The 24,439-nt window shown below is 62.0% G+C and overlaps 1 protein-coding gene across 1 annotated transcript in view; it reads right to left on the reverse strand.

Moving 5' to 3' along the window:
• Positions 1 to 7,282: 7,282 nt before the first annotated feature.
• ABLIM3 (actin binding LIM protein family member 3) overlaps positions 7,283 to 24,439 on the reverse strand; it is a 41,151-nt gene continuing 23,994 nt past the window's right edge. The window contains exons 2-23 of the mRNA XM_035563935.1: positions 24,135 to 24,272; positions 22,842 to 23,025; positions 22,521 to 22,633; positions 20,726 to 20,852; positions 20,223 to 20,316; positions 16,736 to 16,823; positions 16,049 to 16,107; positions 15,650 to 15,721; positions 15,130 to 15,285; positions 14,747 to 14,776; positions 14,320 to 14,449; positions 13,411 to 13,509; positions 12,036 to 12,083; positions 10,589 to 10,723; positions 10,284 to 10,348; positions 9,837 to 9,984; positions 9,483 to 9,512; positions 8,945 to 9,003; positions 8,495 to 8,555; positions 8,267 to 8,274; positions 7,666 to 7,746; positions 7,283 to 7,396 (exon numbers count right to left, since the gene is read on the reverse strand). Coding sequence (XP_035419828.1) covers positions 7,283 to 7,396; positions 7,666 to 7,746; positions 8,267 to 8,274; positions 8,495 to 8,555; positions 8,945 to 9,003; positions 9,483 to 9,512; positions 9,837 to 9,984; positions 10,284 to 10,348; positions 10,589 to 10,723; positions 12,036 to 12,083; positions 13,411 to 13,509; positions 14,320 to 14,449; positions 14,747 to 14,776; positions 15,130 to 15,285; positions 15,650 to 15,721; positions 16,049 to 16,107; positions 16,736 to 16,823; positions 20,223 to 20,316; positions 20,726 to 20,852; positions 22,521 to 22,633; positions 22,842 to 23,025; positions 24,135 to 24,272 — 2,039 coding nt within the window. The remainder of the gene's footprint in view (positions 7,397 to 7,665; positions 7,747 to 8,266; positions 8,275 to 8,494; positions 8,556 to 8,944; positions 9,004 to 9,482; positions 9,513 to 9,836; positions 9,985 to 10,283; positions 10,349 to 10,588; positions 10,724 to 12,035; positions 12,084 to 13,410; positions 13,510 to 14,319; positions 14,450 to 14,746; positions 14,777 to 15,129; positions 15,286 to 15,649; positions 15,722 to 16,048; positions 16,108 to 16,735; positions 16,824 to 20,222; positions 20,317 to 20,725; positions 20,853 to 22,520; positions 22,634 to 22,841; positions 23,026 to 24,134; positions 24,273 to 24,439) is intronic.

Raw genomic sequence — 24,439 nt, forward strand, 5'->3', positions numbered from 1 at the left:
ATAATGAAGGAAAACGAGAGATTTGAGATGCCCTTTTAAAGGAATAGTCAGGCAGGGGCAAGACCTGCTGAGTAATGTGTAAAAACAAGCTTCAGCCAGAGGAGAGATGTTAGGATTAGCCAGGACCCAGAATAAACTATGCTTTTTCCAATCAAAATTTTGGCGGCAGCCTCTTCAAAACAAGCCCTGTAGCCGGCAGGGAGCAGCAGGTTGGTGATATCCCCCCCGACACCGGGAGGGGCCCCAGGAGAGGGATGGGGTGGGCTCTTTCCATCTCCAGAACGGACATCCTGGCCATCCTGATGGGGCTGGGAAGCTCTCTGCATCCCAAAAGGCTGTACTCTGCATCCCGTGCATCACCTTTCCCCAAAACCATGGTCCAAAAGATGTCAGGTGGGGCAGAGGTGCCTCTATAAGAAGTCACAGAGGGATGTTATGCCTGGCCCCGGGGAGGCAGAGGAGGACATAGCGACAAGACAGGATGGAGCAGGGGACAGCCACCAGCCAGCTCCCCTTCTCCAAATGCTTTCAGCTGTGTCACACAATGCAGGCACCTCTTTCCAGAGGCACTGGGAGGAGAAAACACGGACAGGGGTAGAAAAAACCTATGGGGGAAATATCCCCATGGAGTCAGCACCCAGGGCACCCCAGAGCCAGCCATGCCCAGAACCCCAGGGTTGGGCAGGGACCAGCTCAGTGGCCACCTCTCCCCATCCCTGTTGGGAGGGCCACTGAGGAGAAGCAGAGGGGAAAAAGGGGCACAGCAGAGGGTCTCTGTGCTCAGGGGCCAGGGCCGTGCTGCCGGAGGATCCTCAGAGGGCAGGATAAGCGTGTTTGCTCAGCTGAGAACAGCCCTTCCGTTTCCTCCCATTGGCGAGCTCCGGGAGCATCAGGTGCAGCGGCAAGGCCACCAGCCCGCGGCATTTCCGATCGCCTTAACCCCTTCGGGGCAGGGGCACGGAGCCATGATGGCCGGTCTGGCACAGTGGGAAAGCTGGCGAGCACGGGCACAGGGGAAGATGCGACAGCTCTGTTATTGTTGATGGCTCTGGCTGTGCCTGGACTGGTTTACTGTACCTGTTTTTAACTCCGGCACAAAAACGCCAGCTATCAGACCTGTTCCTGCACATCTATTCCTGGCTTTGCCCTTTACGACCTGTTTCCCAAAGCATAAGGTGATGCTGGGGTTGTGCGAAATGGGAGGCAGAACCCACCAGACAGCGAGCCAGAAAGGGGATGTTTGCCCATCATCACGCCTGATGGGTTTAAATTAAAAACAAAACAAAACAAAACTACCCCCCTCCCCCCCAAAAAAAAGGAAAAAAAAGAAAAAAGCCAAAGCCATTCCTGAAGCTGCTCCCCCAGGTGCTCTTCTGCTAATTGCCAGTGATCAGAGCACACCAGCGAGGCCCAGCCCTCCTTCCTATCGCTCCCAGGATCACAGGCACATGAAACCCACTTCAAAAAAAAAAAACAAAAAAAAAAAAACAGAGATTTTGAGAATGGAAACTCCTCCCTGCAAAGGTTTGTTTTCGTTCCAAACTGTTATGAAATGTCACTGTTTTCCCCCGCCTGGCAAAGAGCCCTCCTTTGATGAGCTGGGAGGCTTTATCAAATCCAAAAATCGAAGGGGCTGCGGGACCAACCGCCTGTGGGGGGACCTACAAATAACTTATTTTCCTCCTGCCCCACCGCAGAGGCTGCAGATCATCAGCGTGGTGTCTGCGGGGGGATTTGTGCTCCCTGAATGCCACGACTTTCAGTGCTTGGGGATGATGAAAGCCAGGCTTTTGTCGGCTGCCGCGGGTGGCAGGGCTCAATGCCATTCATCCCGGGTGCCCAGGCAGGGGGTGCCAGCCCCAGGGCTGGTTGCGCCTGGCAGGGGCAATGCAGAGATCCTGGGGAAATCTTCCAACCAAGCTGCCCTGGAAGGGGGCATTTAAAGGATATTATATAGGACTGATGGATTTGATGTTAATTTTAATGGAAAAACAGGTTCCTCCCGTGTAGGAGGTACCTGTTCCTCAGGGGAACTTCAGCAGGACCAGATGGGATGGCAGCTGGTGCAGGGAAGAGTTAAGGGGCTGGGACGTGAGGCTGGGATGTCAGGCACCACTTCAAGCCTTGGTTCTGCACGTTGTTATCTCGGGTCCCTGTGAGTTACTTGGCTACCTAACAAGAGGCAGATCTTGGGCCGAGCCCAGTTTTCACCCACTGACCTCCTCTAAAAGGCCTCCCAGCTGCTCAGGAGGAGACAACTTTTTCAGACCCTTACAGCACGGTTTTATTTCCCCGGGCTGGGACACGGGATGCAGGACCTCAGCGCGGGGCACGTCAGCCTCTCAGCTCAGCACATTTCCACCGGAAAACTGCATTTCCAGGTCGAGAGTAGACGCTGGGAAGAGGCAGGTTTCCCAGACAGCCCACTGCAATACCAGAGTCCCCAGGGTCGCTGGCTGCAGGACGCTAACCTCGTGCGGCACGAGCCAGGCAAACGACACCCTGCCTGCCTGCTGCGCTTGGTGCCAGCACCCTGGGGCCACCTGCCCACCTGGGGGACCAGGGCAGCCCAAGGAAAGCTCAGCCCCTTCCCACACACTATAAACAGGCTGCCAGCACCACCGCTGGAGCTGGGCAGCTCAGCTCCCAACAGAAGGAATGGCTGCAATGCGGGGGGGGAGCTCGGCACTTGCCCGGTGCTAACAGCTGGCCCCGGCTTGCTGCTCGCCCCCTTCCTTCCAGCGGGCAGGATTCCTGCAGCCCAGTTTCAGGCAGCAGGTCAAGAATGATCCCGGCGCCCTCCTGCCGAGCCCGATGCCTCCCCATTCCTGTGGGCGAGCTGGAGCCAAGTTTATCCCTTACATATCTCCACTGGCTTTGCTGGATTTAGACCACAGATAAGTTTGGTGCAGGACCTAAATTCCCCTGGCACTAAAGGTCAGGGAAGTGCCACTAACAAGGAAAAGCAAGCACAGCCCTGCTAGAGCAAAGCCTCACAGCACTGAGCATCTCCCCAAATGCAGGCACATACGCATTTCTCCACCACTACATCCTGGAGTGACTGCCGACAGCCTCTGGCACTGATGGTGAGCCTGCGCTCGGCACTCCACTCGCTGCACAGCCTGCGGGCAAGGCACCGTGCTCAGCCAGAAAACAGAAAGCAGGAACAGAGCTGGAGGATCACAGAGCAAGAGCAAGTCAGGGCACACACGGGGCTGAGCGAGGCTCCAGGTGAACAAAGGGGCTGCCAGAGAGAGAGGAGAGCTTGGGACCTGGGGACAGGGCTCCTGCCCACCAAGCCCCTCCTGCCCTCCCTGCACAGCCAGCACCCCAGAGGGATCCAGCAGCTCTGGGTGCTGCACAGTGGAGCTGGAGGAGGTTTATCTTAGCAAAGAGCGATACAGGTGCCAACAGCAATTCATTACAAGCTTTCCAAGCAAAGCAGGCAGGCACCTCCACCACTACCATAGAAGGCACCTACGGGGGGGATAAGAAGCAGGGGAAGCCCACAGGGAGCGGGGCACGGTGGACTGCAGGCAGCCCTGCAGGGCTCAGGCACCGGGGCCCCTCCGTGCCAGCCCTGTGCCATGCCCATGTCCACCTCCCTGCAGTCCCAGGAGGGGCTCAGCAGCGTGCTGGCACCCCCAGCCCTTCCCCACAGAGGGGTCCACAGCCCTGGGAGCCCACGGGAACATCCCACATCAGGTGGGGGTGGCTGCCCAGCAGCTCACACAGCAAGAGAGGGGGGCAGATGAGGCTCTGCTCTCCCCTTTGCCCACCAGTGGGGTCCCCTGGGACCCTGGAGGACGGTGCTGGCACCATGTGTCACTTGTCAGTGCCCGACCCCCCGCCGCAGCAGCAGCCTCCTTCAGAGCCAACATCCTGGGGCTGGTGTGCAGGGTGAGCTGCAGCTGCGGGGGAAGGCTGTCCCTGTCCCCGTCCCCTCCTGGGCTGCTGGGCCCTGACACTGCTCTCTAAGCACCACCACCATGAGCTGCATCCCGAGAGCTGAACTCCTCACACTGCGTTTCCACTGCGGAAACACCACCCAATCCTTTTACATCGGGAAGGGGAACTCTTGACCCTCAGGTCCTGCTGGTGCTGACCCCGAGCCGCAGGCACAGCCCTGCCTCAGCCACCCAGGACTTTGTCCTGCAGAGCCAGAGCGATGTCCCTCATCCCCCGCTGTCACCTAAGGGCAGTGCTGCCGCAGCACCTATGCAGAGCACCCAGGGGCCAGGAGTCCCATGCTGCACCCTCCACCACCTGCTCATCCTTCCTAGACCAGCATTCGGCAGCAGCAGCAGCAGCAGCATCATCACCCCCCGGCCTCCCCCTGCTCCCCCTGGACCTGCCGACCCCAGCAGAAAGCCGGCACCTTTCCTACATGAGCCCGATGCCACCGGCTCGTACGGGAGGGCAGGCTGGGGATCAGGCCCTCAGAGACCACCGGCACCTTCCCCAGCTGGGGAAACTCTCAGGGTCCCAGCAGCTCTGTATGGAACCGGTCACCCTGCTTGCTGGGACCACCAATTCCCCCACGGAGCCCCCCAGGCACTCACACCCCATGAACTCCCATGCCAGGCTGTGACTTTTCACCCTCCCGACCCATGGGGGGGCCCCAGCCCCAGCCCCAGCCCCAGCCCCAGCCCGCACCCCACACCAGGACACCCCGGGGTCTCGCAGGGACGCACACGGGGCGCGGGGGGGGGTGTCTCATTTCCCAATCTCTCCCGCACCGACCCCACGCCTCCCGTTCCCGGCGGGGTGCGGGGGGGGGGGAGGTCCCGCGGCCCCTTACCGCTCTGCCTGTCCATGGTGCGGAGCCGAGGGCGGCAGCAGCCGTCCCAGGCGCTACGGGATGCCGAGTGGCACCGGCAGCGGGGCCGGCTCTCCCGGCGGGGCGGCCAATCGCCAAGCCCGCCCCTCCCTCGGCGAGGGGCAGCCCCGAGCACCGGCACTGCAAGGCACGGCCCGCCACGGCTCCGCCCCGGGCCGCCCCCGCCGCTTTCGTGGGTCCCCCCCCCACACCCCGGGGACAGCGCCCGGCAGCCGCGGGGCTGCGGGGAGGGAGGTGCGCGGTGGGCGGGTGTCCTCCCCCCCCGGGAAAGGGGCTAGGAGCTATCGGTGCTCGGTCCCGGATCCCTTCCCGGCCCGGGGTGGGGGGGGGGCTGCGGGGATCCCCCTCGTGGCACCGCTTGGAGCGCGTCCACCCGGCATGTCCCGCCCGGAGCGCGTTGGGTTTGGAAACTGCGGTTTGGGTAAAGATCTAGGGGCTGTGCCCCCGCCCAGAGAGCACCCAGGGGGCAAGCATATCCCTCCCCCCCCCACCCCAGTGGCCCATTGCATTGCCCCTGCTCCAGCATCTCCCCAAACCTTCCGTATCCGTTCCCTCCTGGTGCCCCTCCTTGGCGCGGCCACTGTCCCCCCTAACAGGGACACTGGGGGACACCCGGACCTGGGAGGCTGGCAGAGCATGGGGACAGTGCTGCAAGGAGGGGAGCACCTCTTGCAATGTGCTCTTGCCCCCCCGGGACAATTTCTCCCCCCGCCCCCCCAGCCAGCAACCAAGCCCCCCTGGGGACACCAGGCTGCCCTCTGCCCTGAGGGACACACGAGAAGGTTCCACACGTGCCTGGCTAGCACTGGAGAGCAGTATCCAAAATGTTAAGCACGCTTTAGCAATTCAGCTCCAGATTTTCCCCCTTCTGGGGCACTGGCAGTGCTGGGCAGAGCAGAGGCAGCCCCTCCTGTGCCCCCCGTGCCCGGGCTGCAGCCAGCCCAGCCCTGCTTGCCCCACGCACCCTCCTGCACAGCCGGAGGCACCCAGCCAGCTCTCCCCTCCTGGACTGAGCTCCATTTTCCTCTCAAGCCACAAACCTGTCACCTCGGGGGCTGTGGTTAGGGCACGGGGCACCCACAGGCCACCAAACCCGGCCGGTTTTCAGCTGGGATTTGCGGAGCAGCCAAACCAGCAGCGTGGGCTCAGGCACCACTGGCTGCCAGGGCTGGCTTTGGGGCTCCCTGGGGCACAGATGTGGCACATCCCGGTGATGGGACCCCACAAGGGTCCTGCCGCTGTCTGCTGCCCCGGAGGGCATGGGGCAGGGGGGCTCTCTTGGCTCCAAGAGGAAGCAGTGGCCCCTGCCTCAGTTTCCCCATCTTTGCCATGCAGGCAGTGGCGAGGAACAGCTAGTTAGTGCCCATAAAATGCTTTGAAAATGAAAAGCCTCTCATTGTTGTGTTGTTGTTATTATTATTATTATTAATTAACAGAAGAACTGGCTCCTCAAGGCTTTATCTCTGAAGGTGCTGCTGAAGGTGAAGTTTCTCACAGCCCCAGACAGCCGAGCTTCATTTAGGGAGCTGCAGTTTATGGGGGTGAAATCGTAAATACAACCGGTTCACTTACTGGTGCGCTAACGCCAACAGGAGCAATTACCAGAACAATTTTACCCTTCCTGCTCCCGTCCCCACCAGCACAAAGCTCCCGGAGCTGCCGCTGGTGGCAGGGGGACCCACACCAGAAAAGATGTTAGTGTGGAAATAACCCTATCGGTAAGAAAAAACAAACACCCATGGGTGCCGATACCCCAGCTCCCACTGGAAAGCACAGCAGCCCCAAGCCCTGCAGCTTGCCCGCTCCCTGCTCTCCTGGCCCTGGCCAAACCGGAAGAGCAGCAACAAGCTGCACGAGGCAGGAGGTGGCTTGGGTTATTCATTCGAGAAGGGCTTAGATTTGGGACAGCCTGAGAAGTTGTCATTGCAGCACTTTGGGAGGAGAAACTGGCTCCGTAGCACTACAGGGGTTGCAGGGCAAGGCAACAGCAGGGGAAGCACTGGGGCTTGGGACTGCGCTTTGACCTGTGGGGGTGCACCCTGCTCCCCAGGGGTCTTCCTCATCCCTTGTCCCATGTCCTGGATTTCTATTTCTGGGGATAAATGGTGAGGCTGAAGGTGCCCCCGTGGCTGCCCCTGGTGGGACCCTGGCTTCCTGCAGACGTACCCAGAGCATTGCCCCTCGCCACGAGGGGCAGCAGCGATGGGCACCGAGGGGCTCACGTGAAATTAGCCCCTGACAAAACCCAAGGCTCAATACAGAAACAAGGTTCGAGAAGAAAAGGAGACAGAGCATAAAATTATCTGTGAGATTCCAATTCACTCTCAGGGGTGCAGAGGGCGCCTCTGCCACGTACAGTACTGAGAATCATACAGAGCTGCAATATAGAGATCTTTCTATGTATATATTTATAGGTATGTATATATTTATAGTGCACTGCTTTTAAAACAGCCGAGCCTGCTTCTTCAGCTCGTTCCTCTTCCAGAGGGCCAGGCGGTCGAACTCAGCGATGGTCATGCCAAAGATCTGGTAGAATTCCTCCTGGGAGAGGTGGCGCTGGGGAGAGAGGGGCAGCTGGGGCAGGCAGGGGGCCGGGACCCCCACCCCGGTCTGACGGCACCCACAGGGGCTACAGGGAGGCAGGAGGGCACGTGGGGGGTCTTGCTGGGTGCGATGGGGTCCTGCAGCACCTGTGTGCTGCTGGGGCGCCGTGGAGATACTCCTTGCTCGTCCATGAGGACAGGCTATGGGGACATCCCGCATGTAACCAGGTACCTCTGCGATCCCCCAAGGAGATTGTGCCCCATGGGAGAGGCTCGCCTCACCTCTAACCGAGTCCTGTCCACATCTTTGGGCAGCTGGTTCCTCCCCCTCGTCTTCACCAGGAGCAGCTCGTAGGGGTATATCTGTGGGGGGACAGAGGGCATGGCAGAGCTTGGGGGCCAGGAGAGCACAGCAGTGGGGCCACGCCATGTTTAGCAGGGCTTGGGTGGCACAGCTGCCCCCAGGGCCTGAGGGGGACAGGGCAGAGGGGGGGATTTGCTTTCAGGCTGACCCTAATCCACCCTGGGCCACCTCGGTAGCTGTGGAAGGCAACCCAAAGGTCTGCTGTTCGCTCTGCAGCGGCAGGAGCGACCCAGAGACAAGCTGAGCCTGGGAGCACTGGCAGGGCTACCCCTCTCCGTTCCTCACCCGGGAGACATTTCTGCTCGGCAAGGGGCTGGGGGCCCTGCCAGGACGGGTACAAAGTACAAGGATTGTACATGGTACAAGGATGGAGTTGTTGGGTAGGGAACGGAGGGGAACGAAGGGAGGGCATTGCAAGGAGATGGCAAAACTTCCCCCAACAGGGTCTGGGGACGCAAGGGCTCTTCTCTGGGTGTCACCTCTGGGTGGCAGTCACTCCCCGGAGCAGGGCCATCGTACCTTGTACTCTGTGGGGACAGAAAAAGACGAAAGAGACATTAGCCAGAGCCCCCTCCACTGCGAGCATCCCCCCTCGGAGCTGCAGAGACACCCTTCCTCCTCCCCATTTCCCCCCTCTGGCCCAGACCCCATTTTCTGGAGCTGCCCGCAGTGGGCTGGGCAGCCCCCCGGTGCCCAATACCCATGGGGTCTCCCCCCTTTGCCATCCCCAGTCCCGCAGCACCTTACCTCGCATCCCCCAGTTGACGGCATTGGTGCTGTCATAGTGGAAAAGCTCCGCGCTGGGAGGCTGCGGGAGGGATGTGCGGAGAGAGGGAAGGGTGAGAAGGGTCCCCTCCAGACCGACCCCCTCCAGCACAGCACCTCCCACGTCCCCAGAGGGGACGGCACCTGCCCAGCCCAAAGCAGGACCTGCTCCCTGCGCCTGGCAGTGGGGAAACTGAGGCACGGGGAGGGGAATGGACAAGGCAGTGACAAGCCCAGGTCACAGGGAGGCAGCACCAGGTCTCCCAATCCCTAAGGTAAGGAGCAAAGCAACGTGACCTGCAGGACGGGGGTGAGATCTACCACTGGGGCTGGACCTCCCTCTCCAGCAGCGCCCCACTAAGGATTATTTGGGGTTGGCACAGAGCAGAGGTGGCAGTGGGGTGCAGGGGGGGAGTAGCAGGAGGCACTTACCCTGTGCAACCCATTCCTCCTGTAGGCAGGGAGGGAGGCCGACTTAGAAATGAGGGGGTCTGCAAGGAAACCGCCACGGGGCATGAGGGAAAACGCAGGGGCTGGCCCCAGGGCACAGGACAGCACCAAACCCGTGCCATTCATCCCTTCCCCAATGCATCCCCTCAGTCACTGCACAGACGTGCTCCTGCATCCCCAGGCGAGCTGCTCAGAGTCAGTTTGCCTTCCCAGTACTGCCCCGTCCCTGCCCAGCTCCAGACTCGCCTGGCTCTGTCCCCTTTCCATCCCCAACTCATTCCCAGCCAGCACCCTCTTCTGCAGCAGCCCTCCCTCCTCCTCCATCCCAACAGCTCCCTTCCAAACCTCCTCCTCTCCTGGTTTCTCTGCCCCCAGCTCTCCCAGCACTGCCCTGGCACAACCAGGGGGGCTCCTTCCTCTCCCCATGCCTCCCTGGGTGCCAACACCTCCTCCAGCCCCCGAGCTCCAAGCTCTGGCCCCCGGGGAGGAGCAGGTGCAGAGGGGCGAGGGATGCACTCACCGCTGTCAGCCAGGTAGTGCATCCGGGGGGCTGCAAAGGGAGCAGAGCTGGGTCAGGGGGGCGAGAACCACACACTACAGAGCTCCCCCCACCTCGCCCTCCCGGTCCTGCTCACAGCCCCAGCTCTGCGGGGGCAGCCGTGCCATGAGGGAGGAGAGCACGAAGCAGGCAGGGGCATCCACACTGGCAGCAGCTCTGGGTGCCAGGAGGTCCCAGATATGCCAACAGCACACAGTGAGCCCACGACAGCTCAGAACCCCCCCATGGCTGTGCTTTGTCATTTCCAAGGGCCCCCCACTCCCATGTCCTTCCCCCCTGGATGGGATGGATGGACAGATGGACAGATTTCCTTACAGCCGTTGAGGGAACCCTCGTAGCCAGCCGTGTGCAGGGCTTCTCTGCTGCTGGCTGAGCTGCGAGGGGGCGTCCAGGGGTCTGCGTAAGAGTTGGAGCGAGCCTTCATCTCCTCCCTCAGGATCAGCCTGCCGATGCCGCTCTGGATCTGGGCACGCAGGGAAAGCCACTTGCACCGCTCCCGTCCCTGCTGCAGCCCCCCCCTGCCTGCTGGCACGTCACCTTCCAGGGACAAGGTGCTGGGATGGGGTGCACCCCAATCCTTCAGCCCCATATTGCAGATGGCCGAGGGGGGAGAGATGGCAGAGGGCGAGGGATGGCAATGGCAGAGGGCAAGGGATGGCAATGGCAGTGGCACCCCGACCATGGAGCAAGGAGATGATGTGGAGCTCGCTGCCACCTCTCCAGTCCCTCCCCTGCCAGGCAGCGGGCAGGGACATTGCTCACCTTGTGCATGCCCCGCTCGTACCCATCCTCCTCGCCTCCTGATGAGAATCTCCGGGCCCGGGGGGCTGCAAGGAGACACATGTAGGGGTCAGATGGGTGAAGGTGGGATGGGAGGCAGTCCCCAGCTGCAAGAGGACAGCCAGGTCCCAAGGGCTGCTAGGATTTTGGGGTCACTCTGGTGGGTATCTCAGCTCAAACCCATCTTCAGGTTGAGGTCCAGCCCAGGGAGATACCCTCCCTGGGGGTGCCTGATTTGGGGGGGGGTTGGGTTTCCCTTTCCCACAGCACTGGGGGGGGGCTGTTACCTTTAGGGGAGCTTTGGAAGGACCAGTACTCCGACTCGGAGTGGTAGTAGGGGTCTGGTGAGTAGGCAGGGCTGTACTTGGACGACTGTGCGATGTCTTCACTCGTTTTGCTTTTGGTGGCTGCAGGGATGTCGTCTGCAAAAGGAGCAGGGAGAGCTGTAATGAGGACACTGAGTCCCTCTGGCAGCACCTGCAAACATCCACCCTGGGACAAACACAAATCTTCTTCCCTCCCCTCTCCCTGGTGTCCACCAGCCATTTGTGCTTGGGACAGCCCAGAGCAGAGCTGGAAATGATCCATTTTCAGACTACTGACACCTCCTGGAGACACGGATGCAGTGGCAGACGGTGGGAACGGTCACAAACACAGTTTGGCTGGGAAGTCCCCAGGGGGCTGATAGCCCCAGGCCCACAGCACCACGGCAAGCCCCAGCACCACCAGCACCCGTGTCCCCAGGCTGTCACGGCACCCACAAGTGCCCAGGCACCTGAGGGAGGCTCACGTAGGAAGGGATGGAGGCAGGCACAGTCCTGCTGGGGAGAGGGCAGCCGGAGGGTTACTGCCAGGGCAGGTGGCAGCAGCAGAGGGGTGGTCCCAGCAGCTCCAGCTGGGGAAGGGGCTCAACCCCCCGGGGCCAGGACACTTGCAGGGGAAGGGGCACCAAGGACAGACTGCGTGGGACCCTCTCCTGCTCGCACAGCTCGGTGGCTGTCCCGCAGGAGCCAGGCACCAGGCAGAAAGGTGCAGGCAGAGCCACCCCACCACCCAAGCAGGCGCAGGGGAGCCCACAACGGGCAGCTACTTACAGCAGCAGGCGCAGGCAGCCAGCGGAGAGTTGGGCAGGTGGGGAAGGGGAGCCCGCAGAGAGAGAGGAGACACGGTTACTGCTTCGGGCTGCTGCTGCCCCACCGAGTCAGCAAGCAAGCGGGGGGAGCGCAAGCCAGCCCCGCTGGGGCACCAGCCCCCCCCCAAGCCTCCTCCCCACCCTCCAGCACCCCGGGTACATTTCCTGCAGTGTCCGTCCAGGACGGGCTGTGATTTTATCCAAGGGCTCCATGTGAAGCTGTAAAGCCCCATCTTCATCCCTTTCCTGAGGCTGCTCTGACTCCTGGGGTCACCCTCGTCCCCTCTGCCACCCCTTGTGGCCTCAGCCCCCCTCCCGGGGCTCTTCCTGTCCCCTGCCCAGCCCTCACCTGTGCCCTGCTCCTGCCCTCTCCCGATAACCTCCCGAGCCTGGGCTCCCCACTATCATCCTCCCATGAAGGACACATCCCAAAGCTGCCTTTTTCTTGCACTAAACCTAATTAAAGGGATTCTGGAGGGGAAGCAGGCACACTGTCCCCCACAGCCCAGCTCACCAACACCTCTCCTGCCCGCGTCTCCCTCCATGCACCTAACAGAGACCCGGGCTGGTGAGCAGACCCCGCAAGCAGCATGCACACTGACCGTGTCGCTTGTAGATGGGGGGTTTCCGGTAGATGTTGCTCTCGCCGGCTGCTGGGAAAGAAGGAAGGGAAGAAAAAAGGGAAGAAGGACAGACGGGGAGGTCAGTGCGAGCTTGCGGAGAGCGGACGGGATGGAAGCCCTGCAGATGCTGCCCCACGTCAGCTTCCAGCACGCAGCTGCCTCCAGCTCCAGGTGCCTGACCGGACCCAGGCTGGCTCCGTAATGGGGCTGGGAGCTCAGCCGGGGCCGGGGTGGGCAGTGGTGGGCACAGGGCCATGCAGCGAGCGCCCCAGGTCAGCATGCACCGTGGGAGGGGGCACAGCCCGAACCGCCGGCCCTGCCAGCCAGCAGCGAGGCACCGTGGCCGGACGAGGTTCATGGCATGGGGGGGGTGACAGCGCCTGAGAGAACCACCTGTGAGCCGCCTGAGGGGCACAGCAAAGTCATTCAAAGCCTCTTTCCGCAGCAGAGAGAGAAAAGAGCCAGCTGGAAGGGAAAGCGAGCTGCAGCCTTGCGCCGAGAGCCCAGGGGCTGGGCAGCTGAGCTGGCGGAGCGGGGAGGGGGCCATCCATAAAGCACCGACCTGCAGGAGGGCAGGGCCCTGCTGGGGATGGGGGAGACAGGGTGGGAGCAGGGGACTGTGGTGGGGAGCCTGCGGGTGTCCTTGTGGTCCGGGGTGTTACCTATGTGCTGATGGTCCCACGCTCTGGTGGTGGGACAGGGCAATGGGAGATGCCTGAAGCTGGGCAGGGTGGGCTGGGGCTCTCCTCCAGCTCCCCTGCCTATGCAGGAGGACAGCTGGGTGGCTCTGCCTGCTTCCCTCCCTCCTCTCCCCCCTCCACCCCCACCCCCGTGGGCTCTGCGTGGCCGGGAGCGGGTGGTGACCCTTACCTGGTGGCCCCCTGCAATCCCTGCAGAAGGGGAGCAGGCAGCTGGCAAGCCCAGAAGAGTCTGGGGGGAGGGAGCGGCGGGCCCTAGGGGGAGTATAAAATAGTCATCTGTAAGGGGAGGGGCACGGAAAGGCCTCCGGCAGACACGCGCCGCCTTGTGGTCCTGGGGTAGGCAGGGGGGACAGGCTCCGCAGGGGCTCGTCTGGGTGTGCAGGTGGAAGGAGGTTGGGCAGGGGGGACAAGAGGGACATTGAGGGGGTCAGGCAGACTCTGGGGGGCTCCGGGACACCTGGGTGGTGATGGAGAGAGGGGAGAGTTTGAGCTGCAGGTCCTGTTTATGGATGGCCTCTGCCGGGGGGAGATCCTGCTGCCAGCTGGCTCTAGGCAGGTGGCGGAGCTATGCATGCAACACACAGGGGATGGCACATGCGGGCATGCGACAGACACAGCGCTTCCCCGGGGGGCCGGGGGGCTCCGGAGCCTACCTGGAATGTGGAAATGCTTGGGTGCTTGGTATGAGGTTGGAGTAGAAGACCTCACATCTAACTGGCTATAGTAGGGGGAGCTGCGCCCGCTTTCTGTGCCTATGCGGTGCCGAGCAGAAGCAGCCATAAGTGACCAACAGAGAGAATGAGAGGCAGAAGAAAACGGGCGTTAAAGGCAGTGGTGTTAGATGAGCTGGGCACGGCCCACATGGCGGTGGGGACGGGGACATGTGGCAGGTTGCGGCCCAGGGGGAGGTGTGCCAGAGCAGGTGGGGGATTTCCACCTGGGGGAATGGACGGACATTTCCATTACCCCCAAATGAAGGCGGGATGCAGAGGGAGCCCCGCGGTGGGTGATGTTAGCTCGGGACCTTGGTGGTGCGGCATAGGGGCAGCATGGGGAGGCAGCACCTCCGAACACACCAACCTCGGCTTCTCCTGTCCACTCCTCCCTGGCTCCCAAGGCCAGGAGACCAGGCACACCACACTCTGCTTGCTCCCCTGCTGATCTCCAGGGTGCACGCGTGCATGCACAGGGCCCTTCCTTGCAGCTCTTGCAGCACAAGCACCCACATGCATGCTCCCTGCAGCTACCAAGACAGCTGAGGGAGCTTCTCTCTTCTAGGCTTTGCTGGATCTTGGGGACCACCACCCCCCTAGCCAGTTCTCCATGAGCCCCGGCTCAGGTCTGAGCCCCCTTGGCCTCTCTTTGGAGGAGAACTGGAGGATGCACACAGCGGAGCTGGTCGCTGCCAGCCCCCAAGGGACCCCACCACTCCTGAGTCCTAGTCCCAGCCTGCTTGCCAGGGGATGGACCACCGAGGTCCCCTGAGAGAAGCAGGGGGTGACCCTTGCTCTGTGTGGGGGTCTGAGCATGGCCCAGCCTGGGCTCACAGCCGAAATCCTCACCTGAGCGGTAGAAGTGGTGGGGGGACCTCGGGATGGTAGGGGACATGCCCTGCCGGCTGTAGGTGGGAGAGTCGATGTAGCCAGGGCTGGAGGCTCGCCTCTGCCGCATGTCAAAGCTCTCATAGATGTCCTGGGGATGGAGAGGAGCAGGGGTTAGAGCTGACGGGATGAGCGAGGGAGGCAGGCTGGTGCAGGGAGGCACCCTGTGGCCGAGGATGCTGGCGTGCACGTGTGTCCTGTGTGGGCTGCAGGACGTCCCCAGGCTGCTCTGCCCCCCCTGCCACCAAAACATAGGCAGCAGAGCCCAGGAGCTGGGCAGAAGCAGCCCTAAGGGATGGGGTCCCCCCTGTCTCCCCACCTTGGGCCAGCACTCGGCAGGGGACGTCGAGCGGAGCCCCAGCAGCGTCAGACCCCGCGGTGCCATTACCTGCGAGTACGGGGAGAGGGTCCCCAGGGACTGGAGGCAGCGGGAGGCAGAGAGGAGAGACAGAGACAGCGCGTGAGTAATGGGAGTGGTGACAGCGGCTCCACACAGTGGCTCGTTTTCCCCACGTCACAGTGAGAACAGACTCGTTGCCCTTTTGGCGGTCTGTCCCTGCACCCCGGCGGGATGCGAGCCCACACCATGCCCTCCTGCTCGTGGCTGCCATGGAGAGCTCCCTACCACCTCAACGAGGATGACCTCTGCTCCCTTGCGGACAGGTCCCCCCTTGTCCTGCCTCCCCGCAGGGCTCCTGGAGAACCGGGTGAAGCCCCACACCATGTCCCCAGACTGGGGTCTGGCTCCGGGCATGTCCAAGCTCTCAGTACCTCCCCATAGCTATATCTCTCCAGCGTCTCATCTGACGTGTATCTGTGATAGGGCTCGTATGAAATGAGGTCAGGACGCTGCACTTCATAGATGGCTTTAATCTTGGGAAGAGCTGCCAGGTCTTTGTAATTAAGGATCTCATTATCCACTTTAGCCTAGGGAGAGGGAGAGACAGAGACAGAGAGACGGAAAGGGAGAGAAGAAGAGGGAAGGGGAGGCTGGAGCACACAGTGCAGAGCTGGCACAAGCACCCAGAGCCCCAGCACCACCACAGCAGAGGCGAGAGGTGAGCAGAGGTGCCCAAGAGGCAGCAGCGGGATGGAGCAGAGGAACTGGGATGAGGGGACAGCGGGACAGCATCCTTCTGGGTGCTCCACTCTGTGCCAATGGGGCGAGTGGACATGACTCATCCATGCTGTCCCCGGATGTGGGGCTGGGAACTGTCTCCCCCTCCCTGAGTCACCCCAAATCCATGGTCACAGTTCTGCCCCGTGGGGATGAGGGCAGAGCTGTACTTACGCAGATGACTCTGTTAGGGGAGCCGATGCTGGACCCAGGGGGCGAGATGGAGGTTTCTGACGTCCTTCTGTGCTGTGGGGGCAGAAGAGCAAGGGCAGGTGAGAGCCCAGGCAGAGCCCAGCCCAGGCAGGGCAGCGGGGGCAGCGAGCAGTGCTTGTGCTGGGGCTGAGCCTTCCTGCAGGGGTATCCCCCACCCGCTACCCACGACCCTCTCAGGGGATGTGGGGCTGGCGAGGGGCTGCTGTGCCCAATGCTGTCCCCCTGACAGTGGGGACGGGGTTCACACACGCTCAGGAACCATGCTGGGTTGGGACACTGCCGCAGCATGGGACAAGACTCTAGGGTGGCATCGCCTGGGACATGCCACCTCTGGGAGAGACCCCTCGCCCTGCCACCTACCTTCAGCTTCTTCTCTGCTCGGGCCGCCTGCTTGCAGATGGGGTGCCACACTTCAGAGCCTGAAGTGCAAAGGGAAAGCGTTTGAGCTCTGTGCACAGCCTGCACCCCCAGTTAGAGATTGTCCTGTCCTGTCCCTGAGTGCCCCAAGCCCTGCCATCTCCAACACTGTCCCAGAGCCCGCTGTCCCCCAGGGGGACGTGTCTGTGCTCCCCCCAGCTGCACAGAGCAAGAAATGCGCTGGTGCACGAGCTGCACTGGTGCTAGAGGTGTGCAAGTCCTGCACTCTGCAGGGACAGCTTCTGGGGGTGGCTGTGCCCCAGGGAGACACCTGAACACGCTGTCCCTGCTGCCCACAACGGGGGCTTTCCTGGGACCCCCACCCTGGCTCTTACTGTGCACAACAGCCCCTTCACCACCCATGTGCCAATCAGTGATTTGGGATGATGGGCAAGCACAGGTTATTGAGAGGAACCAAACCTTGCACAGGAGGCAGAACCTAAGGTGGCTGCGGGCAGGGGCGAGCTGCTCTGACACCAAGCCAGTGGCCATGCTGGGTGAGAGCCTCACCACTGCGGTGCTGCTCTTGGCATAACCTGGGCAAGGGGCAGACGGGGCAGACGGGACGGGGTCCTGGGCCACCTCCTCTGGACCGGGGAACGTCCCTTGCCAGCACAGCGGGGTTCCTACCTGTGAGGTACATCTCCTCGCCTTCCGTGAACATCTGGTGGCAGCGCACGCACCTGGCGCAGGCGGGGTGGTAGTGCTTCCCTCCCGCCTGCAAGGGGAAAGGGCCCTGAGCAAGGCAGGACGCAGTGGAAGCCGTTCATCCAGAAACAGCCCCAAGCCTGCCAGCTCTCAGACTGGGAGCCCAAAACCAGAGGCTAGCAGAGCCGGGGGGGTCCCAAAGCTGAGCCGGAGCTGGGCTGCTCCCCCTGCTCTTTGACAGCAACCAGGGGTTTAATTGGTAGCTTGCCTCCACTCCTAGCATTTCAGTTATAGGCTCGTTTTCTGGGCTCTGAAGCTGGGAGGCAGGAACCAGCTCGGGGCTAGGAGGAGTTGGAGCACAGCCCCAAAGGACATTTTACTCCTGCAATAACCCAAGAGAGGGTGGAGGATAATTTGGGTTGGCAGAGGGAAGATGAGGCTCTGGCTGACAGAGGGAATGGTGATGATAGAGGGGGCTGGAAACAGTTGGAAATGGGGAGGATCAACACGAAAATCTGCTGTGAAGATCAGTGAGAGCAGCCACCAGGAAAGTGGCGATTGCCCACAAAATCAGCAGGGAACTGATCCCCGCAGGGTGTGGATGGCAGCCAGGGGCTTTTCCCCTCTGGTCTATGCCAAAAAGAACCCACCATCACATGGGGCTGTGCCAACCAGAGACAGATATAAACACGTGGGAAAGAGACTGAAAACAACTCAGCTAAACCCCAGCTCCTAAAACACCATGGGCCAGCACGCCTGCAGTCCCAGCCCCACATTTCCCAGTGGCTGCAGACACGGGCCCCTGGTAAAGGATGTGCTGCAGCAAGGTGAGCTCGGTGCTCTCAGACCCTCTTAGTGTCCCCCTGCGGCTCAGTGTGCTGACACTAAGGGAAAAAAATAACACAAATGCCTTTTCCTATATGGGAAAAGTGCTGCTGTTTTGGGTCGGACCAGGCTGGGAGGGAAGCGCTGCAGACGTAGCGTGCAGGAGCGCAGTGGGACCGGCTGCTCCCCATCGTGCAAACAGACACCCCATGTCCCCAGCACCCACCGCTCCTCTCCAAAACTGTGTGCAAGCCCTGCTTGCTTTATACTGCTTAATATTACAGTTCATAAAGGCCGGCAGAGGCTGTGGGTGGCAGGACCCGTTTGTTACCACTCGGGAGTCCCTCACAGCCTCATTAATCATTCACGCCTGGCTGCGCAGCTCCAGCCCCTTTGAAAGCCCTCAGGCTGGCAGATAGCACGGGAAGGCTTGTTAGGGCCTACAATTATGTAAAGGCGCCCTTTCCATCCTGTGCCCTGCCAGGAAAGACGATTAAAGCTCTGGTTTCACGGGGAGCGCTCAGGCAGACGCTGAGCAGGGCCAGGAGCAGTGCCAGCTCCCTGGGCTGTGGGGTGCCTGCCTGCCCGGCACGGCCACTGGGACCGCAGCGCCTTGCTGCTCTCAGCTCGGTGACAATGCCTGCGAGGAGGTGGCACCTCGCCTGGCACCTTGCTGCTGCCTGCAGGGACCCCAGTGCCACGGCGCATTACTTCCAGCCCGGCAGAGCGCCGCGCACAAGGAGCACTCCCTGGTGCTGCTGTGAGGTTGTGGCTGCTCGGGGCATCTGCTGGGATCCAACCAGCATCTGTCTCCCCATGGCCCAGCACAGGCAGAGCTGGCCGTCTGCCCCATCACATATGTAGGGGCAGGAACATCGCACGCTCATCCTAAGCGGATGTGGCTGCACCAGGCAAGGAAAACCCTAAGAGCAGTGCAGTGAGTATCCTAGAGATGGAGGGTGCCAAGAGCCTGGGGTCCCAGCTCCCTCTCACTCCTCTTATCTGCCCTTAAACCCCGTGCCGGAGGGGCAGAGCATCCTGCACACCATACTGCTCCTGCTTCCTGCCCCTCAGCACTGCTGGCAGGTGGATGGGATGCAGCAGGTGGCTGAGGATGCTCCAGTACTGGCAGGGTGCTGTCAGGGACCGGACTGCCCCACGGGAGCTGAGGTTCAAGCTGAGGGAGACTCTGGCTTCGCCATGCTCCTCCTGGAGGTTTGCTAAGCAAGCAGCCCTGTGCCGGGCAGCTGCTCTGCAGCAGCTGCTGCAGTGCTGAGCTCATGCTCGCAGCAGCCAGCGCGAAGCAGAAAGTCAGCAGAAAGCCTTCCCAGGCAGGGGCAGCTCCCCGAGGGAGGATGAGGAGGAAGGTGCTGGCGGGTCCTGGCTCCAGCTTCAGGAGAGGTCCCTGGGCAGGTGCAGTGCTCTTAGGCCAGCCCAACCAGCAGGGACCAGAGGGTGAGCGCTGCTTGTAGGTGCGCCAGGCTGGAGGAGCCCTGGGGCAGCTCCAGCAGGCTTCAGCCCCCTCCTCCAGCTGCTGGCTACACAACTGCTGCTGCTGCAGCCCATAGAGTCTGTGCCTGGCTTGCTGCAGAGCTGTGGTACCTCTCATTTTTGGATACTGCTTCCTATCACTGCTGGCTGGGGTGGCAGAGAAGCGGGTGCCAGTGCTGCTCGGGGATCAGTTCCCTCCCACCCCGCTGCACAGAGTGGAAGGGCTCAGGAGTGACTTCCAGCATCGCTGCCTCTCTGTGCCACCACAGCAGGACCAGCAGGTCTGAAAACCACAGCGTGTTTTGTTCTGACATCTTTCTCTCTGCCTCCCACCTCCTGACCCTTTAGATTACGCTCAGACCAGATCACATTCCAGCCTTCTTCCCCCTGCAGATGTTGGGGATAGAAACAGAAAGCAAGCATGCCTAAACCCCCACCCCCAGGAGCAGGACTGCAGGAAGGACCAGCCCCCAAAGGCCTCTCTTTCCCCCAAAAACTACAACCTCCACCCGCCTGGCTGCTCCTGACCGTACAGCTCTACAATCGCCCCAAACCTGCACCACGGCCACCTGCACCCATTGGATCCCTGCATGCTGGAGCAGCTCCTGCTGGCTAGAACGCTGAGCAAAAGCAAAGCCTCCTCCAGATCCGTCCCAGGGCAGGGGTCCTGCTCTGGTGGCAGCCCTGGGGGGTGCACAGGGAGGCTGCCTGCAGGCAGGGTGCTGCAGTCCCCCGCACACCGCCGTGCTGGATGTGTTTCCAAGGCAACTGGCAGGCTGCTTGCCGGAATGCGCTCGGCAGGCTGGGAATGCTCTGGAGCTAGGTACGGTGGCAGCTGGTTAGGGCTGGTGTCCCCACAGCTGGGGCTCTGGTCACGTCCCAGCACAGCCAGGTCACCACCGGGGGTGCTTCGGGGGCTCGGGGACCTGAGCCACCTCTCCAATGGTGCGCAGCATGGTGCTGCTCCTCCTCCAGCCCTGGCTCCTTCTCCTCCCACTGCCGCCCTCCAGACAAGGTGCTCGGACCGTGCCCACACCCCTGCTGCAGGGACAGCCATGGCCCCGAGGGAGGGATGCTGTGACAAGGATGATGGGTGGGACGCACACAGCCCCCATTACAGGGCAGGACAAGTGGCCATGGCCCCGAGACTCACCTCCAGGACTCTGCCGCTGATGTACCGGTCACAGGTCTCGCACTTGATGCCGAACTGGGCATGGTAGTCAGACTCGCAGTACGGGACTCCATCCCTTCAGGAAAGGGAGGAGAGCGGGGTGAGGCAGGCGAGCTGGGCTGGGCACCACCTGCAGCATTGCCAAAATCCCCCCAGCCCAAACAGTACCCCCGGGAGCCACCTGCCCATGGGGCACTTGCTCGCTGCCTGTCTGGGGAGCCTGATCCTGGCTGGAGAGGGCACCTCGGGCACCAGCCCTCGGCTTCTCAATCTACCTCCTGCCCGGATTTGTTGTACTGCCTTTCCCCAGCTCCTGCTCCCTGTGTATTCAAGGACAAATTCAGCACTGCCTTATGCTGTTTTGACTTTGGTGCCTCTCCTGGAGAGCAGCTCAGACACCAAACCACCCCCTCCCCATGGCCAGGTGCCCAATCTCCCAGTGCTGCAGCCCCAGCAGCAGGGGAAGCCCAGCCAGTGGCACTCACTTGCTGATGTACTCCCCGGTGAGGATGATCCCGCATGTTTGGCACTTGAAGCAGCTGACATGCCACTGCTTCTCCAGCGCCAGGAGGGACTGGCCTTGCTTGATCTCCTCCTTGCAGCCTGCGCAGTCTGAGGGTGGGTGAGAAGAAGGGGAACGCATGAAAACACTGCTGCCCCGTGGGGATCCTTTCTTTACCACTGATGGGAAGATGCCACCCCCCTGCCCATTCCCACAGGGAGCCACGTGGAAAGCCGCCTGCTGGAGCTGGGACCAGCATGGTACAGAGCCAGGGCTCCCCAGTGACCGGTCCCTGGGGGCTCCCTGAGGGGCAGGGGCAGTGGGAAGACCCCGGCAGTGAGCGGAGCAGAGGAAGGGCTGTGCTCTCCGGCAGCCACGTCCGGCCCTGCCGCAGTATTTATGAGACTCCCTTCCTTCCCCGTTTCCCCCGGCTCCTGCCAAGCCTGGGAGCAGGAAGCACATGGGCCTCGGACCCCTGACCTTGGCTCCTCATCCTCTTCTTCCCCATACAGCAGGTTCGATGGCCGGACGGGGCTTCTCCTTAACCCTCTCCCTTCTGTCCTCCCTGCAGCGCTGCGGAGGTGCAGCAGCACCACGCAAGCAGGCAGGGCTTCCCACTCAGCCCAGCCTCCAGCAGCTCCACACCAAGCCTTGCCCACTGAGCAAAGCTGGGGGGATTTTTGACCCTCCAAGGCCCTGGCCAAAAGCAAAAGAAGCAGTTGCATCAGCTTGGCTGAGTCAGGATCCAGCCCTTCTCGCACGCAAGTGCTGCTCGCCTAGTTCTTGAGTTGCTTCCAGTGCTGGGGCTGCAGGGAGAGGCACAGCATCCTTCCTCTGGGGAGGTCCTCCCCACCGAGGGCACCAGCTGGGCTCCAGCAGCCTCAAGTGCCACCCCTGCAGGGTGGCAGTGCTAGGGCCACCAGGGGAAACACAGCAGGAGGGAAGCCAGGACGGCACCGTGCACCTGGCTGCTGCCGCTGGATAAAGCATGGTGCCCTCGGGTAACCTTGCTGTGCACACCGGGGAGGAGCTGGAAGGGGATGGAAAGGGAGGAAGCCGGCGTTAGGCAGAGCCCGTGGCTACCCTTGCCGTTCCTGCTGCCCTATGGGAAGCAGCAGGTGCTGCGGGCTGGCCACAGCATGCCCCAGGCAGCTCGCCCACTTGGCTCAGGGTGGCGATGAGGACAGGGAAGCCCTGTCCTCAGGCTGGGGCTCACAGACCCAGCCACATCCCCAAATCAGGCAAGCTCATGGTGATACCTGGCCAAACCCACCCAAAACATTGCTCTTGCTGTGATTTAGGTTGGGATCATCAGCACAGGCAAAGAGCCTGAGAAATGTTCCTCAGTTGGTGGAGGCAGTGAGCAACGGCAGCCCTCGTGCAGCCCATCGAGCCTCTGGCACAGGGACGGGGTGGCAGTACCCACCCAGGTCACAAACAGGCCAAGGGAGTGACCGAAACCAGTGGTGACCTGCAGCCCTGGGTGGAGACCAGGACTGCCCTGCTCCTCCTCCAAAACCTGTGAGCACTCGTGCAGGGCTGCATGCCAGCCCCCAAACCCTTCCCATCGCCTCCCCAAGCACTGGCACGGGCAGCTCTGCCCAGCACCAGCCTGGGGCAAAAGGCACAGCTGTAAGCATGGGGGCGACCCAGGGGATGGGCTTAGAAAAAGGATTTCAGGGGGAGCACGAACAGCCCTGCTAGCCCCAAGGAGCAGGGCCTGCAGGAGCTCCCGTGGTCTCTCCTCGCAGGCATTGCATAACACCTGCGTAACTTACGGCTGGGTCCGTGGATCTTGATGGGTTTGGTGCTGATGAGCGAGTGGGAGCAGTTTTGGCAGACACAGTCCTTCCCGCTGAATGTGACCTTGTCTCCGATGGGGAACGGCTTCCTGTGGCCAAGGAGAAGGGGGGACATGGGAGCTGCGTGCTTGGTCCCTGGCTGCAGGTGAGGGCAGGCAGCGAGCTGGGCACTGAGGCAGCTCTCCAGCTCGGACCACCCTATAGCCTCCCCAGGATTTCCACCAAGAAAACCAGGTGCCTGCTGAGGTGCACCCACCACTGCACCCTCTCCGTCCCATGGTGCCGGCAGGGGCTCACCTGCAGGTGCTGCAGACAAAGCACTTGGGGTGGTAGGTCCTGCCCAGCGCCGAGATGACCTCTCCGGTGATGAAGTCCCCGCAGCTGTCGCAGCGGGTGCCGTAGAGCTGCTGGTAGTCATGGGTGCAGATGTACTCCTGGTTCTTAAAGAAGAAGCCCGACTGGGCCAGGTTGCAGCCGCACACTGCAGGGGGAGGACACGCACCCGTCAGGGGGCAGGGGGCAGCTGCAGCCCCCCAGGCTCAGCCCTGGGACCCGGTTGGGTTTTCCCAGCCCCATTGGGCAGGTTGAGGTGAATCCTTTCCCTGCTGCTGCCCCAGCAGGGCTCTCAGGGCATCCCAAAGATGCAGGTGTCTGCAGGCATCTCAGAGGGTTTGGTCTCCCTGCCCACCAGGCCCACTGGGACCTCCCCCAGCACCACAAGATGTCAGTGTTGGGCTGCAGCAGGGTGCAGGATGGGGCTGCTGGGGAGGCATCCAGCCCCGCTGGGGAGGCATCCAGCCCCCTACTTCCTTCCCTGCAGCAGGAGCCATGGGTGGTGCACAGCCCAGAGTGATGCACAGAGACATGGCAAGCCCTGGTCCTCAGTGTCATTCCCCTCCTGCATCTTCTCCATCTACAGGGAGACCTTGAGAGCATCCAACTCCGTAAGGCACCTCGGGAACAGAACAGAGACGGGCTCCAGGGGCCTGTGCACGATGCCCATCACCTCTCCTGCAAGGTGATGGGGTGCAGCGGGGGGACCAACTGAGCACCTGCCAGCACAGCCCAGCTCCCTGCTTTACCCAAGGCAAGAAAACCCGAGCAGGATCATGCCTGGCTGGCTGTGGGGCCCAGAGTGCATCCCCACGGGCTGCCCTGGCCGTGCCAGGCTCCTGTGGATGCGGTGAGGACGAGCCTCGGGGCTGGCGCGGGAGCTGGCGGCAGCGAGCCTGAGGTGGCATGGGTAAGAGCTGAGAGGGAAGGTGAGACAGGAGGATTTCCTCTCATTATTTATTCCCTTTCACTTGGAAAGCAGGCAGCAAGCTCTGCCAAGATCTCCAACCGGCTCCGTCCCCTTTGAAGCCAGTGGTTGACCGAGCACCTTGTCGGGGGGGAGCAGCCTTTGCTCCTCGCAGACACCAGCACTGAGGACGGGCACTGAAGGACACAGCAGCCCCCAGCCACATGTGCAGCTCCCTCCCAGGGATTGATAGCACCCAGGTCTCTGGCACCCCTGTACCCAGCCTGGTGGCTTTGGCATCCTTCAGAGACACGGGCAGCCTGGTGCCATCGCGCTCTGCCCCGTCCTACCTTGGCAGGTGAAGCAGCGGATGTGGAAGTGATTGTTCTGCACGCGCACCACCTCGCCCTTGCAGGTGTCCCCGCAGCGGTAGCACTGGATGACGGAAGAGCCACTCCCGGGGGTGTAGGGGCTTTGCTGGTAGGGAACTGCTGGCAGAAAGGAGGGAGGGAAAAACGAGAGGGAAGGGGTCTGTTAGCATTCGGGACATGGCCTGGCTGGGCGTCACGGCACAGACACCCCTGCTGCAGGCAGACATTAGGCAATGCTGAAGCTAAAGAGCAGGCCATGACGGTCCCTGGTGGCCCTGACCTGG

The sequence above is a fragment of the Cygnus atratus genome, chromosome 14, assembly GCF_013377495.2.
Source record: "Cygnus atratus isolate AKBS03 ecotype Queensland, Australia chromosome 14, CAtr_DNAZoo_HiC_assembly, whole genome shotgun sequence".
NCBI lineage: Eukaryota > Metazoa > Chordata > Aves > Anseriformes > Anatidae > Cygnus > Cygnus atratus.